Source organism: Metopolophium dirhodum, chromosome 1, assembly GCF_019925205.1.
Source record: "Metopolophium dirhodum isolate CAU chromosome 1, ASM1992520v1, whole genome shotgun sequence".
Taxonomy (NCBI): Eukaryota; Metazoa; Arthropoda; class Insecta; order Hemiptera; family Aphididae; genus Metopolophium; species Metopolophium dirhodum.
Window position 1 is genome coordinate 40,531,340 of NC_083560.1, and position 17,091 is coordinate 40,548,430.

Below are 17,091 nucleotides of genomic sequence, written 5' to 3' on the forward strand. Positions count from 1 at the left end.
GTTATTTAATATTTGGTGTATGGTGTCCAAAATTAATCTTAACTTTTCCATTGCCCGAAATAAAAATTCTGGTTCACAGCAGTATATTATCAGTTAGGCAATCTACCTGCGGTTAGGTTAGGTATCACGAACCCACGGATTGTATGATTTAACTCTTAAGTACCAAAGTTATTACAAGTTTGTCGTATTCTACGTATGGTGAATTACGATTATAATCAATTAATACAAAATCCTAACCTAACTCCTAACCTAACCTGTTGCGTCACTGTTGTATTTTTGACAACCAAATTTCCAAATTTTCCGCTAGATTTTTCTAAAATTTTTTTTTATGGAAACCTTTCTGTGATATACTCTTTTGTTTAAAAAAAAATATATTCCAGAAGATCTGATAAATACATCCGGAGTTTACCCTTTACAAAGATTTTCATGCAACTCGTCATGAGTCCGCAATAGCCCTCCGATAACTGCTCATTTAGTTTGGACATGTTGGAAACTGAATATGAACTCAACGAGGGTAAGTATTTATTTTATTACAATGATCATAACGGTTTACCTACGGTAAAGCTGATGCCCTGGTTTGGTAGATAATATCTATGCTGCTGATTCCCCGTTCAATTTCTTGGCTGATGTGATGATATGATTTGACGATTTGGCATGAACAATTAAATAATTTGATGGTTCAATAAAATGTAATTTACCAATAATGGGCCACTAAATCACATTAAAGGGACCACTATTGAATCTATAAATGTTTAGTGATTGTTCATGCAACTCGTCATGCAACAATACCATTCACTGAATACTCAATAGCTTAACGACCTAGGTATATTAATGAATTCCCAAGAGTTTAAAGTGTACTACTGTAGATATGTTAGGCCATTGCTATTTATAATATGGAATTATTGTATTATTGAAAAATATAATTATTATTGTATTTCATGTGCTTGACACTTAGATGCTACGCTGACTTCTAACTTCTAAGACATTCGAACCCGTGTAATTCTCATAAATATAGGTTCTGGGCGTTCGGGCAGGTTATGTCTTTTGTGAACTCTTACAGGCTACAGAATTGGGTTAGCTCTTGTTTGTCAATTATGCAGCAGTGTAGTGGCGTGGCGAACGGTAATTTCAGAGGCGACAGCTTTCTTAAATAGATGGGTGGGTGATAGCTATTGGGTCCCCTAGTAAATTTAATTTTATATTCTCAATAGGTAGTCAATAACGATCTGAAATATAACTTGTTATATTAAATTAATACATGCATAAATACTTGGGATAATTGTAACTGGACTCTGGAAAATGTTTAGTTCACCACCCCACTGCAGCAGTGGATTAATTACATGGGGTTTAATCACAAATCACTGTTCCTTCGCCATGTGTTTGTGTTTCTCACGGAGTAATTATGTATTTCTTATTTTTTTCCTATTTATAAATAGTGCATCTTTTGTAATTCCGTATTGTGTTATCCATAAATGATATTGTTTCCGTTTTTATTAATATAAAGTATAAAACAATAACCTTCATAAACAATATTATGTTTAATAAGTAAAATATACAATTGTAGGTATATTAGTAATATATAGCAGTAGAAATGTATAACATTGTGGGTACTTATTACTATTTTATTATTTATATATAATTTATAATGTTATATTCAAATTGTTAATTCAAAGCAATTTTTTTATATAAAGCTTTATTTAATAAAAAAAGTATTACAAATATTTGTATTTTAAATTCTATGTAAGTAGGAAGAGGAACAAATCTTTATTAATAATAAAACAACACTATTAAAACTATTCTCGATAACCATTTCATTACACATTTAGAGTATGTAATAATTTATAACATTTTTCATGACAATTTTTTTCAGTTTTTATGTCTGCAACCAAACATCTAAAAGAAATGTATAGTTTAGGCAGTTAATTATTTAAAATGGTAACTTTAGTGGCAAATGCAGACATATTTTAATATGGGGCAAAGTTTAAATGTGTCTTAAGTTGTATACACCTTAATATGTAAACTCGATGAAGTGATCATTCCGGCTTCCAAAAACGACTAGAAATGAGCCACACAGTTAAACTGCGTCAATGCGGTTGCAAATTGGCAACAACAATGGTTGCTACAATAAACCGTGTGGTATAGGAATATTCTTAACGTTTATTGGGTAATATAATATGCATTATTTTTTAAGATTGGAACCATGATCAATTATAAATCGTATAGCTTGTAAATTTATATAGTCATTCACATGCATACATTATTTCATAAAAGTTTTATTAGATATATTTTATTAGTAAGAAAATAATTAAATTAGAGACAATTATTATCAATCTAAATGTAACAAATTATACTTAAATAGCATCATATTTTAGCTTTTTGATTGACTATATATATACAATATATAATATATACATATATATAATCGTGGGCAATCCATGTAACGCTTATGAGTTTTAAGTTGACCTGTCGAGATCTAGCTGCTTCTTCAGACATGCCATCACATTGTACGAGTAATTGCATGTCGATCTACCTCCTATGACACAAGTAAAGCTGTAATTAATGTAATGTATTTATAGTTATAAACTATTATCTAATAAAATTTCACAGGCAAATTGTTTATTAATAATAAAGGTATTACATTTAGGTCTTATTATTTGTTAAATATAATTAGTTATTGAAAAATGTAAATGTTTCATTTAAAAAAAATAGCCGTTTCAACTTTTGGAACAATTCAATATAATATGTAACTGTTAACTTGTTTTATAAGTTATAAAAAATTATAAACAATGAAACAATATATTATACACGCTCACATTCATAGCCGTCTTTCATCCTGCCAAAGATAAAGATAAATCACGTTATCCTGTGTTCAAAGTTATTTTGTCGATTTATAATAATATTATATTATTATATTATTATGATTATTTGTATGCTAATAAATTAGTAATAACTACCAATGTTCCGTCCATAATTTTTTTTTCCATAGAACATAAGTATTTTAAATTTGTGAGATATGTAAATATAATTATATTTGTTTTCTTATCATTTATTAGCAATACGTTTACATTTTTGTTAGTCATAATATGCATATTTATTAGAACTTCATGTACTTCATTAATATCCCTGGTAAGTGGTGGGTGGTATTTGGTTTTTTTATTATATATATTTCTACGAATATATGAAGTATCATAGGTCAGTGATTGTGTATCGTTTCCTAAACTGCGAAGTTCAAATCTTGTTATTTTAGATGGCATTTTGTTTATATTGCTTTCAGATATTTTTCGTTTGATATTATTACTTACTGCTTGACATTAAATTGTAGAATATGCTTCATGATCATGATCCAAAACTGATTTTTCTTGTAGTAAAGTTTTGTCTTTGTTGAAGACCAATTTGGCCTTGCATGTTTTATTAGCGCTTTCCCACGTTTTATTTCCACTTATTTTCATAAAATAACTTTATAGTCGTGTAACATATTATATTTCTACTTTCTACATTTATAAATACTTAAAATGTTTTGGGACCAATAACGAACATACATCAGTGTAGAAAATTAAAACGCAGTTTAAATATGTTATTAAATACATAAAATAATTTATTTCTATAACTTGAATCAATATAATTACATAAATTCACAGACATCAACGCACTTAATGATGCCAATAAATGGAAACACATCAGACTAAGAAGATATCATGCAAACAAATCATTACATAAAAAAAAACCCATAAAAAAAAAATCATGATTGTTAAGTGGATGTCACTTTGCTGTAAAAAAGGTTTCAAGTGGATCACAGTAAAATAATGGATGGTTTAAATTTGAAATCAATGATATTATAAATCATTGTATACGATAAACGAATCTGAGCGATGACAGTTTGTCAGTTTGGATATCTTATATTATATTTATATTGATATTACTTATTATCAATACAGTTTTTTTTTTTTTTTTCATAATACATTTTATTGTAAAGAAAACATTTATAATACAAGTAAATTAAAACATTAAGATTAAATTTTACAATACAGTATATTTACAGTGAATTAATATTATAAAATTACATCAAAATAACTAAAATCCTTATACTTGGTTATTTAAAAGTAGGTTCCTCCGAATTTAAAAATACAATAACTATAAAAAAAACCGTGATTTATATTTTTGAGATTTTTTGGTTACAGAATCACCTACTCAGGAACCTAACCTACTCATGTGGAACCTTGTTGTTAGTATTCTATTCAGAGCTATAAAAGTTGAACATTTTATACATTTTTAACTACAAAATAATTTTTAAAGGACATATTATAGTATATTCCCTTATAACAACAGGTTTTATAATGTAACAAAATATTTTTTATGGTCCGGTTAATAAGTTTCATCAATTTGGAAACTCATATTAAATATATATAATATAGCAATTTGGAACGAATTTATGAACTGTATGCACATTATTAATTCATAAAACAACTCTTAACAGATTGCGGTATTCCTGATTTATGCGAAACTTTTAACTCATCTACCGGTAACCATAATCATAAAATAACAGGCTAGAATATTGGTCTACAGATGTAAGTAACTATAACTGATTAGACGCTGCTTGAAAACTATGATATGTGAGATTAACATTTTCATCAAGATTGGACTTGGGTTTCTGGATAATTGTATTCAATAACATACGAAATTCACATTGAATTAATTTTAATCAACGAAATTGATATAATCCTTTATAAAAACAACTGATCGATAAACATATTTTAATTAAAATTACAACACCGTCTTTTCAACGGATATAAGCAATATAAAGCAGTAGAAATACAGAAAATATATCAGGCACCTCTCGTTTAGTAAATTAGGCGACATATTTTATTCAATACGTGACGTACAATAGTTGACAGTTGTTTTTAATACGACATAATATAATACGATTTATACAAATTTTTAAATGTAATTCATAATTACTACAACAGTTATATTTTTTAATTTTGTTTAATGTTTTAAATGAATAACTAAAAAAAAAAAAATGAATAAATAATATAATAATATAATACAAAGTGTATTATAATATAATTTAAAATTATATAGAAACTAGTTTAGACGACTAGGTGATTTTTTAAAAGTTGGCTTGGCATCCTTCTGCCACATCGTGGGCCCTGTGGGCGAACATTTTTTTCACTTAGATTCTCATAGCATTCTCTATGGCACTATCATAGTGGTTAAGGATGGGGGAGGTATAGTAAATGTGCTGACTTAATGTTGATGTAAATACTAGACTGGGGCACATTCCCAAGTTGCCCCACCCTAAATGACGCCTCTGAAATTAAGTCAATGTGAATTTCGTATGTTATTGAATACAATTATCCAGAAACCCAAGTCCTATATTGATGAAAATGTTAATCTCACATACCATAGTTTTCGAACAGCGTCTAAACAGATATAGTTACTTAAATCAATAGACTAAAATGCTAGCCTTTTATTTTAGGATTATGGTAGCCGGTAGATATGAGTAAAAAGTTTCACATAAACCGCAATCTGTTAAGAGTTGTTTTATGACTTAATAATAAGCATACAGTTCATAAATTCGTTTTAAATTGCTATATATATTTAATATGAGTATGTAATGATGAAACTTATTTACCGAACCATATAATATATTTTGTTATATTATACAACCTTTTGTTAAATTGTAAGATAACATTTTCAAACTATTTTGATTTGTTTTGAACTATTTAGGAACATTTTCTGTTTCCAATTTTATTAGTATTTTTTTCTATGAATGTCAATAAAACTTTATTCGTCAGATAAAAAAGCTTGACAATTTAATACAAGGCTTCTACTATATTTTTACAATGATATTTGAAAAATAATAAAAATCCTTAGTCACAGTTTTTATTTATAAGCATTTAAAGTTCAAATATTGACAAAATACGGAAAAGTCACGAAAATTAGCAAATTATTTTGAAATGAGAATTTATAAAATATTTTATTTTTATATTTAAGATTTGATAATGTAATATAAGATTTCTCATAAATTTGTCTACCTTTATCAAAAAAAAAAAAAAATGTCTACAAACAAATAAAATTTAATTTTTATAAGCGTTTGAAATTTATATTTTTACATATTGGATATTCACTCGACTTCTCATGTAGTGGTTTTGTTATTTTATTGTTATTCAAAAACGAATAACTGTAGATACAAGAACATTTTACTGAATGTTTATATTTTCATTTTCTATACACCATCAAATTTTGAAAATAATTCGTCTCTTTTTGAGCTGTTTACGGACATTATTATCAGTTTTCAATTTTTTTAGTTTTTTTTTTTTTAAAGTTTGTTTGTTGGGTAAAAAAGCTTGAAAATTGAATGAAAGTCTCCTGATATATTATTACAATAGAAGTTGAAAATCATTAAAAATACATATGCACAATTTTTTATTTTTAAAAACAGGTTTTGGTGTTCATAAAACTAAAACTATATTTTGAAAATGTCATTCTTAATGACTAGTAAAAACAATAATATATATTATACAAAAACAAATAAAAGTCGATACTTGAAATTTTCAAATTGTCTATACCATAACATTTTCAACATATTATTTAAACTCTTTTTTATTTGTAGATATACGATGAAATATTTAAAGTTTAAGAATAATTTTGTAGTTTAAATGTATGAAATGTTTCATTGTTATTGGTTACATTTTAATTATTTTGGTCTTTCGATGTAATTGCTTGGATTAATTTTGTTCTTCATAAAATTAAATGTTATATTAATAATGATAGAATCTATCAACCCCTAAGTCTTAAAAACACGATTTTTTGGGGGGTAAAAGTTAAACTTGTATTTTAAGTACTTATTATCCATTTACTCATGTGTATTATGACTGTAAATGAAATTGTAATAATATAATATTGTTTTTAATAGTTTTGGGAAATACCTTATTTTATGTCCTAATGACACTGATAATTTTATTATCTTCAAATAATACTTAGAATATTACATTATATTGAATTTCCTGGAATTATTTTTGTTGTACAATTGTCTACACATTTTATATTCTATTATTATAAAATTATATCGATATTTAATTTAATGGTTTTAATCTTTTACCATCAGTCAGTCATTCACTGTTTGTTCATTAGTGTACTTGTCTGTGCCGTCTACTGAATATCGATCAGTATTGTCGATTTTCTGATTATTTTGTCGTGAAGTAAAAGTAGGTGAGTAAAATAATTTTATATTTTTTTATGTTGGATTTTAATAATTTTCCTTTGAATCAGGAACCATGTCACAAGGGAAAAAACGGTCATACAAAGAAGCTTTTCTACAATGGGGTTTTACTAAGTTTGTTGATAAAAGTGTCGAGAAGCCTCAATGTGTTCTGTGCAACAAAGCTCTCACAACTGAAAGTATGAAACCAAGCAAATTAAAAGAACATTTTGAGAGAAGTCATTCTCAGTTTGCAGAAAAAGATATTGCATTTTTCAAACGTAAAGAAGATGCGTTAAAAAATGCACGTATGGATTCATCCGGTTACTTTTTTCAGTCAACTGAAGCTGGTCTTGAAGCTTCATATTGCATCGCTCTACGAATCGCAAAAAACAAGAAACCTCATACAATTGGAGAAAATCTTATCAAACCGTGTATACTAGATGCAGTAAAACTTGTTCTTGGAGAGCAACATTTTGAAAAGATAAATAAGATATCACTTTCTAACAACACTATCAAAAATCGTATCGAGGATATGAGCAAAAATATTTTGGACACAGTGCTCAATAAAATAAAGTCAAGTCCTTTCTTCGCCTTACAGTTAGATGAGTCGACCGACGTTGCATCTTGTTCCCAGCTACTTGTCTATGTTCGATACATAAAGGGTGACGACATAAAAGAAGAATACTTATTCTCAGAATCACTGAGTACTACTACACGCAGTGAAGATGTTTTTCGGACAGTGAAAAATTTTGTCGATGAAAATGAGCTGCAGTGGTCGAAGTTAATAGGTGTCTGTACAGATGGAGCACCAGCCATGTTGGGCATTCATTCTGGTTTCCAAACATTAATGAAAGAAGTTGCTTCATTTGCATTATTTAATCACTGCATTATACACCGTTATGCTTTGGCAATGAAAACTCTTCCACCTGATTTAATGGACACATTTACTCGTGTAGTGAAAATTGTTAACTACATCCGAAGCAGTGCGACAAATACAAGAATTTTTAAGGACTTATGTAATGAACTGGGAGGAAAATTCGACGTCTTGTTGTTCCACACAGAGGTACGTTGGTTGTCGAGAGGCAAGGTGTTGCACCGAGTGCTTGAGCTCCGAGAAGAAATTGCTTTATTTCTAGAAAGGAGAAAATCAGGGAAGGTAAAGGAGAAAGAGTTTCACGCTCAAATAACAGATAATGTATTTATTTCTAAACTGGCATATCTTGCGGATTTCTTCGGATAAATAAATACACTTAATCTCTGTTTGCAAGGAAATATGACGAATATTTTAACTGCTCAAGATAAGGTTTTTAGTTTTCTTCGTAAATTGCAACTTTACCAACGCAGAATTGATGTCGAGGACATTTCAATGTTCCCAGAACTAACAATGGTGCTCGACGAAAGAAATGAAAAATGTTCATTCACAGACCAAATAGCTCTTCACTTATTATCAGTAGTAGATTCAATCGGTAAATATTTTCCAGATTTAAAAAATCGTCAAGTAAATGCTTGGGTGCTAAGACCCTTTTCAGTGGATGAAAATGTATTTCCAGATACTGAAATTGAAACCAAATCACAATTTTTAGGACTTCGTGAAGACAACACACAGAAAATAGATTTTTATAACACACTACTAGCAACATTTTGGCGAAAAATTGGTGGCGAGTATCCATTATTATCAGAAAAAGCCTTGAAAATACTGATCCCTTTTTCCACAACGTACAGGTGTGAAAGTGGATTTTCAACAATGGTAACAATGAAAACAAAAGCAAGAAACCGATTAAACTTGGAACACGACCTAAGATGTGCATTGGCCGAAACTGAATAGAATATTAAAGAAATTGTTAGAAAAAAGCAATATCAACCGTCTCATTAATGTTCATAGTCGTAATAAAAACTCTTATTTTCTTTGTTTGAAAAAATAAAATAAATTATAATTATCATCATAATATATATTTTGTTTTGTTTTTTTTTTTACTCAACTTTTTTTTTGGGTCGGGGGTATATGTTAATAGCTAACCTGACTTATGGGTAATAGTCTCAAAAAGGTTGGGAACCGCTGTGATAGATACTTTGTGTTTTAATAAAATTTTAATAATTACATTGATAAATGCATAACATTTTATCATAGCATTACTATTCATATTTAAGAAAAACAATAATTATCGAACTAGTGACATTTAAATATGAGAATGGTAAATGTCATCTTTTAAATATGCTTAAATCTTTAATTATATTAGTACAACTTCAAGGAATGAATCATCGATAAGATTTCTTTATAAAAACCGATTCCGAAAAACGATAAGGATTTATTCAAAACTCAGATCATTAAGGCACCCGATTCCGTACGTTTTGTACCTAAGATTTTAGTGCAATGATGCCAGATTTCCATAAGGTTACGTAGATATTTGACTATTTGAATTGGTAATAGCGTTTTACGTACGTTTTGTGTATTCGTAACTATATGAAAGACCAAACAGACGATCGGATTTTACCGGTCACCGTCACCGTTTTCCTTCAAACACAGTATCTGAAACACCTGGCATCTAAAGGACGTTTCCATCAAATGGCCTTAGCAGAAAAACAACGTTTAGATCACACAATCAACGAATTCAACAAATATTTGATTCATAAAAAATAAAAAATAATAAAATATTTGTAACAAGTACCAAGGTATCAAATTATAATTACTTTTATAGGTACATATAAAAAATGTCTTAATTTCTATAACAAACTAGCTGATCTCGTACACTTCGATTCCCGTTAAATGTACCAACTCTAAATGATTCAAACTTTAATGAATTCGTTATATAATATTCAGATTATGTTGTTCAAAATTTATCTTAGCTTTTCTGTTCCTTAAAATAAAAATTCTGATTCGCAGTAGTATATTATCAGGTAGGCAATCTACCTGTGGTAGATCGCGGACCCCGTGCTGTTTGTACGTAACTTTATAATTTAACTCTAAGGTATCAAAGTTATACCAAGTATTTCAATGAACTCCTCCTAAACGGCTTGATTAATTGTGAATGGCGAGTCTGTCGACCAATATTTTCTTCTCGTCCATGACGACGTGGAATTGTTTTATATAATATGTAACTTTTATATATATGCGAGTATAATACGCTCACTATTTCACTTAACTGCGATACATATAATATCAAAACACAGCGTACAAAAATTAAATACATTAAATGAATACACTGATTTATGACTTGACTTTTTGAAGGTATGTAGATCAATAACAAAATCCGATGACGCATCTGTGTCCACGGTTACTCTAGCTTGTTTAACTGCAACTGTACCAGGTCTATTGTCTATTGCTATTATTAGAGTAAAAGTAAACAACGTCGATGCATATACTTTCATTGATACTGGTAGCTCTAATAGTTATATTAATAATATATATATATAAAGATAAAAATTCGTTATAGAAAAAAGACAATTTTTCAAAATTAAATAAAACCTTAAATTAATTTTATTATTTTATCAACTCGTTATAAGTTATTATATTCGGTGATAAGAAAAATAACTTGTTGCCAAAATATGCTTGGTTAAAATTGATATTGATATGACTTACTTTTTAATTTGTATCTGTAGGTAGGTACCTATTCTGTGGAGGCTAGATATATATTATTGGGCGCAAATCCCCACTCCCCCAGTCACCAACTAATTACGCCTATTCAAGTTTTCATCAACTTTCATCAACTGATTTTTAATCACCTAAAATTCTCGTTTTTCTGATATTATGATTTTTAATAAAAATCATACCAATGTGCCATATTTTGTATTTATACAGTTATACCGTTACAAACTTAATGTATAACCATTAACATATTATTATAAGACTATGTATCTATAAATATAATTATGGCGTTTATGTTAGTAAGTGTAAGATGCGACTTTCTTACTTAGACCTTCTAATTTTTTTTTACTATCTACGGCATTTTACGATAAATACCAAATATTTTTATACCTGATTAAAAGGATTCGTTTTTAAGTAAGGTGAAAAACAGAACAAAAAATCTGCATGTAATTGTTTCTTGATACTTGTACTATTAAGTCTTCCTCACACTCTAATAGGGAGAATCTGATTATTGGTTCGATTTTTAAAGCCTTTTTTACCCTGGACCCAAACAATTCTGAAAACCCTGTGTAGAAAATGTGTGCCTAAAATTTACGTTTGGTTAAATATTTTGATCAACACTTTACTAGATTTAATGTCATCTTTTAAATATGATTAAATCTTTAATTACATTACTACATCTCCAAGGAATGAATCATCGATAGGATTTCTTTATAAAAACCCATCCTGAAAAACGATAAGCGTTAGGATTTACATAGTATTTACTATTCAGATTTAAGAAAATTTATCGAATCAGTGACATTTAAATATGAGAATGGTAAATGTCATCACTTAAATATGATTAAGTCTTTAATTACATTACTACATCTTCAAACAAATGAATCATCGATAAGATTTCTTTATAAAAACCCATCCCGAAATCGATAAGCGTTTATTCAAAACTCAGTTTATATATGTTCAACATTAAAATATTTCTGTATTTTGGATTGTTATTTCTTCTGCTCTTTTGTTTATCAATATAAAGACAACAATTCATTTTTACACCATTTTTATAACGGTAAGAAATATTGATTTTATTTATATAAACTGTCAATTTGATCCGTTTTTTCATCGGGACATAATATGATATGTTATGTAAAATATGCTTCGGTTTTCAACATGCCGGATTGCTTCAGCTAGCAAAATATCTTTTGAAAATGCTTTTTCTGCAGAGGCGGTTTTATTGGACGTTAAAAAGTTATTTGATTTTTGAATTTAACGATATTATACTTTTAAATATTTTATTAATTTTTGATTTCTGTATAAATGTTATAATTAATAAATTAAAAATTGTAAATTCATCGTAAAATACATTATTTGCTTATTTAATACTATCGTACGTAAACAATGAAATTTTTGAATCTCAAAGGTTATGCTTATTTCAATGATCTTCGAGTGAAATTGTTGTTTAGTGTTAGCTTAGCCTTTGGTGTTAAGTCAACAACTTCAATACACTAGAATGTTATAAATATAGTCATTGGTAATAATACGTATTACTTAAATAAGACGATTGTCGGATGCTGTGATCACTAAAATCAAAAATATAAATGAGTTAGAAAATGTGTTTAAGTGACTATAATTTAAAGTGGGATAAGTTATACGTGTAAAAGTGTCTAGATTAATACAACTATTTCAATCGTTAAAGATAATATTTTTTCATTTTTTTTTATGTAACCTTAATTATATTTTTGTGTTTATGTCACTACTGTGATTATAATTTTAGTATACTTTCTATTTTTTTCATAGATGCTATTGATATTACAATAATCGTTTATTTATAATATTTAATTTATGATAAATATATTATGATTTTGTTTTTCGTTTGTTGATAAAGGTTATTTTTAAAAATTGTATTTCAAAAAAAAACTTGCACTTAAATAATATTCATATAAGCAATTACTAGGTGTCTCTGCATTATGCTTTATAAAAAATATTTGTGATAGTTATTATGTGTCTCGATATTTTTTCAATCTAACTTATTTACGTGATAAAATTTCCGATAACATGTTGCGTTTGTCATTAAATTCTCTTAAAAACGACTTCCTTACATTTGTATAACCTTTTTTTAAATTCAATATTATTAAAATTAAAAAATTTAATCTGAAAGTGCTTTTTATGATGAATTCAAATGAGTAGGATATTAGGCATATGATATGTACTTATATTATGGTAAGAACTAGAAAACACAGATGGGATCGAATCCATTTAATTATTTTATTGAGAATTCTTAATATGGCTGTGCTGATGATCTGTTCCTAAAATTGACTCAACTGTTTTATGTGTTTACAGTATAAATTCATATTAAAGTTTCAATGTTTCATGAATGTACTTTGATTCAAAAAAAGAAAGTTTATATTTTGCGATTTTTAATCATTTTCAAATTTTAGTTCATATATATAATTTCTCAAACCATTTTATTGTTTTGAGGGAATTTAACACAAAACACCTATCTTTTCAAAATTTTTGTTTAAGGTTTTTACTTAGAATAATAACATTGATTTAAACGTGTGCTGTTTTTACCTTATCAAATATTATATATTGTAATTTTTCGAATCGTTCCATATTTCCGTATGACGTAGAAATTGAGAGTATAATGGGAAATTAAATGAGAATAATTTTTTCAGGTTAAAAGTATACATAAAAAATAGAAAATATGAAATAATAGGAAACTTTTTATTCAATAAAAATATTTTTTGTTTAAAAACTAATTTAAATGAAGTGTATTGTTTTGCATTTTTATGGCATATACATATTAATTTAGGGTACATTTTGGGTTTCATTAGGAAATTACATTCCCAACTATAATTATGACCTTTTATTGTTAGCACTTAGAAAACAATATCGTAAATTATACTGCAGTAACAGTTTTTTTTGCAAAAAACATACATTTAGATTTTTACGATTATATACCTACCTAATAGACCTATACATACAACCTACATTTTGAGGATTTTCAATATTTTAAAATATATATTATATATTAATATTGGTACAAATGATATTTCTTTTTACATGTTGAAACAAGTTACGTTATATAGTTAAATTTTTTAAATGTAATTCCCATTAGGCACAGATAAAATTATTTAAACCAAACAACGTATTGTTACTTCCTAACATTTCTATTTTTTATAAGACCTACAAGTGACAACTATAGTAAACATAAACATTATTGATATTTTTTTATACATCAATAATTAATATTTAAGTTAATGTTTAATTTAATTATTTTGATCTCATCGTTTTGTTTCAGACTACCAACGACATGTATTCTTCATCTTCTTCTTCTTCAAAAGATGGAAAACCATCATCCAATCTTCAAAAAGCGTCGGACCAGTTGGATTTGGATAAGGCTAAGGCAGGTAGAGAGAAAGCAGAAGCAAACCTTGCGAATTTTTCACCCACACGGCCCGCAATGTGGCAGAAGGATGCCAAGACAACTTTTAAAAAATCACCTAGTCGTCTAAACTAGTTTCTGTATAATTTTAAATTATATTATAATACACTTTGTATTATATTATTATATTATTTTTTTATTTTATTTTATAAATAATATATTTATTTATAATAATATTATCGTATTCAAATAAATATAAAGTCAATACTATACGAAATGACTGTAAATTTCTAATTATGGCCATAAAAATATCAATATAGTCTATAAATGAAATTGTCTACCAGTACAAAACTATAAGTATCATATTTATTATAGTATTTGTATTAATTTATTTTACCTTTAGAATTCAGAACATAGATACAGTCTGCTCTCGTCTAAAATTCGGACCATACTCGGAAACTTTGATGCTGGAATTCTGTTCAAATTTATTAATAATTTATATAATTGCAAATTTTAATAACAAACGAATGATTTAATCTGTATTACCTAATTACCTACTTATATAAATTGAATACGTTTTAAATCATTCTTAACTTATCCAGTGTCCACTAGTAGGCACACCAAAGGCCCGTGGATCAGATTTATAAGGGGGCTCCGAACTGAAAAATTAATTAAGTTTTTTATAAATATTGACCACATATGATACAGCCGATACGGTCCATACGGGATACAACACATTGGTGTTTATAAAAATAATCATATCGTGGGCCAATACTATATTTCGTTCAAAGAATAAAATTAATGTTCTTGATTTGTCTTTCTGGATCGGAAATATGTATTTTTTTAATGAATACAAAATACAAATAAAAGTATTCAGAATAAGGCTACTGATATTATAAAATTAACCTTGTATTTTACACACAGTGTATTCGTTTATGGAGTTCAATCAGAATGATTGGCGTAGGTGTGCAAATCTGATAAGCTACGTGGTGATCGTGAAGTATGTTGGTGTGTGTTTAGTAATAAGTTTTGGTATGTTCTGTGCACCCCGAAAATCCGGAGAATCCGACTACCCCACCCAGCCTATAGCTCTATGCTTTTACGTACCGGTAAAGCAAGATTCCATACGTTATACCTTTTTGGGAACACGATTCCGTACGATTTTTATCATACAATGGATTGTTAAAATTTCCCAAAAAAAAACAAGATTACGTTCGATTTTCTGTGCAATGTTGCCACTTATTATTTATTATTGTCAATTAAATAAAGTTGATGAATACTTGCATATGTGTCCCCTTCTCCTGTAAGTTGAGTGCACGCAACAATATATTTTTCATTCCTTGGAGATGTAGTAATGTAATTAAAGATTTAATCATATTTAAGTGATGACATTTACCATTCTCATATTTAAATGTCACTAATTCGATAAATTTTCTTAAATATGAATAATGACACTATGATAACATTGTATGCATTTATCAATGTAATTATTAAAATATTTTTAAAACACAAAGAATGTATCATTATAAATATAACATTTAATTTTATGAAGAACAAAATTAATCCAAGCAATTACATCGATAGACAATAATAATTAAAATGTAACCAATAAAAATGAAACATTTCATACATTTAAACTACAAAAAAATTCTTAAACTTTCAACATTTGATTGTATGTTTATAAAAAAAAAAGAGTTCAAATAATATATTGAAAATGTTATGGTATAGTTATATGCATATGGCAATCTGTGTGCTAAAACATTTTAATTTGAAAATAAAAAGCGGTTAAATGGATGTCGCTCTGCTAATGGATTGTATTAAATCTGAATTCAATGATATCTTATCATTGTATACGATAAACGATTCTGAGTGGAAACGGTTTGTCAGTCTGGATATTTTATATTGTTACTAGCTGATCCCGTGCACTTCTTTACGCGTTAAATAACGGGATTATATCAATTTCGTTGATTAAAATTAAGTCAATGTGAATTTCGTATATTATTGAATACAATTATCCAGAAACCCAAGTCCAATTTTGATGAAAATGTGAATCTCATATACCATAGTTTTCGAACAGCGTCTAAACAGATATAGTTACTTAAATCTATACACTAGTTTTCTAGCCTTTTATTTTAAGATTATGGTAGTCTGTAGGTATGAGTAAAAGTTTCGAACATTTAATACAGGGCTTTTAATATAATGTTATAATGTCATTTGAAAAATATTAAAAATCCATTACATTCAATAGAGAAATGCTTTTTTTATATTTAGTTTATTAAAATGTAGTTCTTTTGACATATTCCCTTATTATTTTTAATATTAAATTTATTATAGGTTAAGATCAGCCTAAAACTTATATAAGTAAAAAAAAAGTATTCAAAATACATAAATATTTTCTACATGGTTTCTAAGAATATTATAAATTCCATGTTTCTTCAAGAAATAACCAATATAAGTACTTATTTATATCAATAAATTCTTTGTAAATTAATTATTTCATGAACTATATTTACTGAATTCTTGATTCTATTCATTTTGTTAATAGTGAATTATCATCTCTATTATGTGTTGCAATATGGTCCTTTGTTTCTATGGCCAAACCACTGAACAATAAGTCTTAGATGTTGAACTAGACTCTGAAAAAAAAAATTAAAATTATTATGATATAGAAAAACAAATGTTTTTTTTTCAGTTGAAACCAATGTTATTATATTGTATTTATTATGGCTGTGGTTTAAGCTAAATGCCTGAAACTAAATATAATTAGCTTATTACGAACATTTTGTAACAACGTACTTCTACTATTTAATATTTAAACTGTTGAACTGGAAGGCTCCATTACTACGGATAATGTTTTCCATGCTATGTGACATAATTTGCATAAGGTACCTATTTATTTGATTTGATATCTTACACTTTTATAAATTTAAA

The 17,091-nt window shown here is 27.5% G+C and overlaps 2 protein-coding genes and 1 pseudogene across 2 annotated transcripts; 2 read left to right on the forward strand and 1 right to left on the reverse strand.

Annotated features, from left to right (window-relative positions):
- Positions 1-591: 591 nt before the first annotated feature.
- On the reverse strand, positions 592-3,449 carry LOC132938335 (uncharacterized; annotated as a pseudogene).
- A 3,828-nt stretch (positions 3,450-7,277) lies between these two features.
- LOC132938342 (zinc finger BED domain-containing protein 5-like) lies at positions 7,278-8,444 on the forward strand. Its single transcript, XM_061005126.1, has one exon. It carries the CDS (start codon positions 7,278-7,280, stop codon positions 8,442-8,444), a length of 1,167 nt encoding a protein of 388 aa, XP_060861109.1.
- Positions 8,445-8,477: 33 nt separating this feature from the next.
- On the forward strand, positions 8,478-9,029 carry LOC132938351 (protein FAM200A-like). Its single transcript, XM_061005139.1, has one exon. It carries the CDS (start codon positions 8,478-8,480, stop codon positions 9,027-9,029), a length of 552 nt encoding a protein of 183 aa, XP_060861122.1.
- Positions 9,030-17,091: the final 8,062 nt, after the last annotated feature.

Excerpts from the sequence above, each read along its gene's own strand:
- LOC132938342 (XM_061005126.1), top strand. The coding sequence starts at position 7,278 with ATGTCACAAGGGAAAAAACGGTCATACAAAGAAGCTTTTCTACAATGG.
- LOC132938351 (XM_061005139.1), top strand. The coding sequence starts at position 8,478 with ATGACGAATATTTTAACTGCTCAAGATAAGGTTTTTAGTTTTCTTCGT.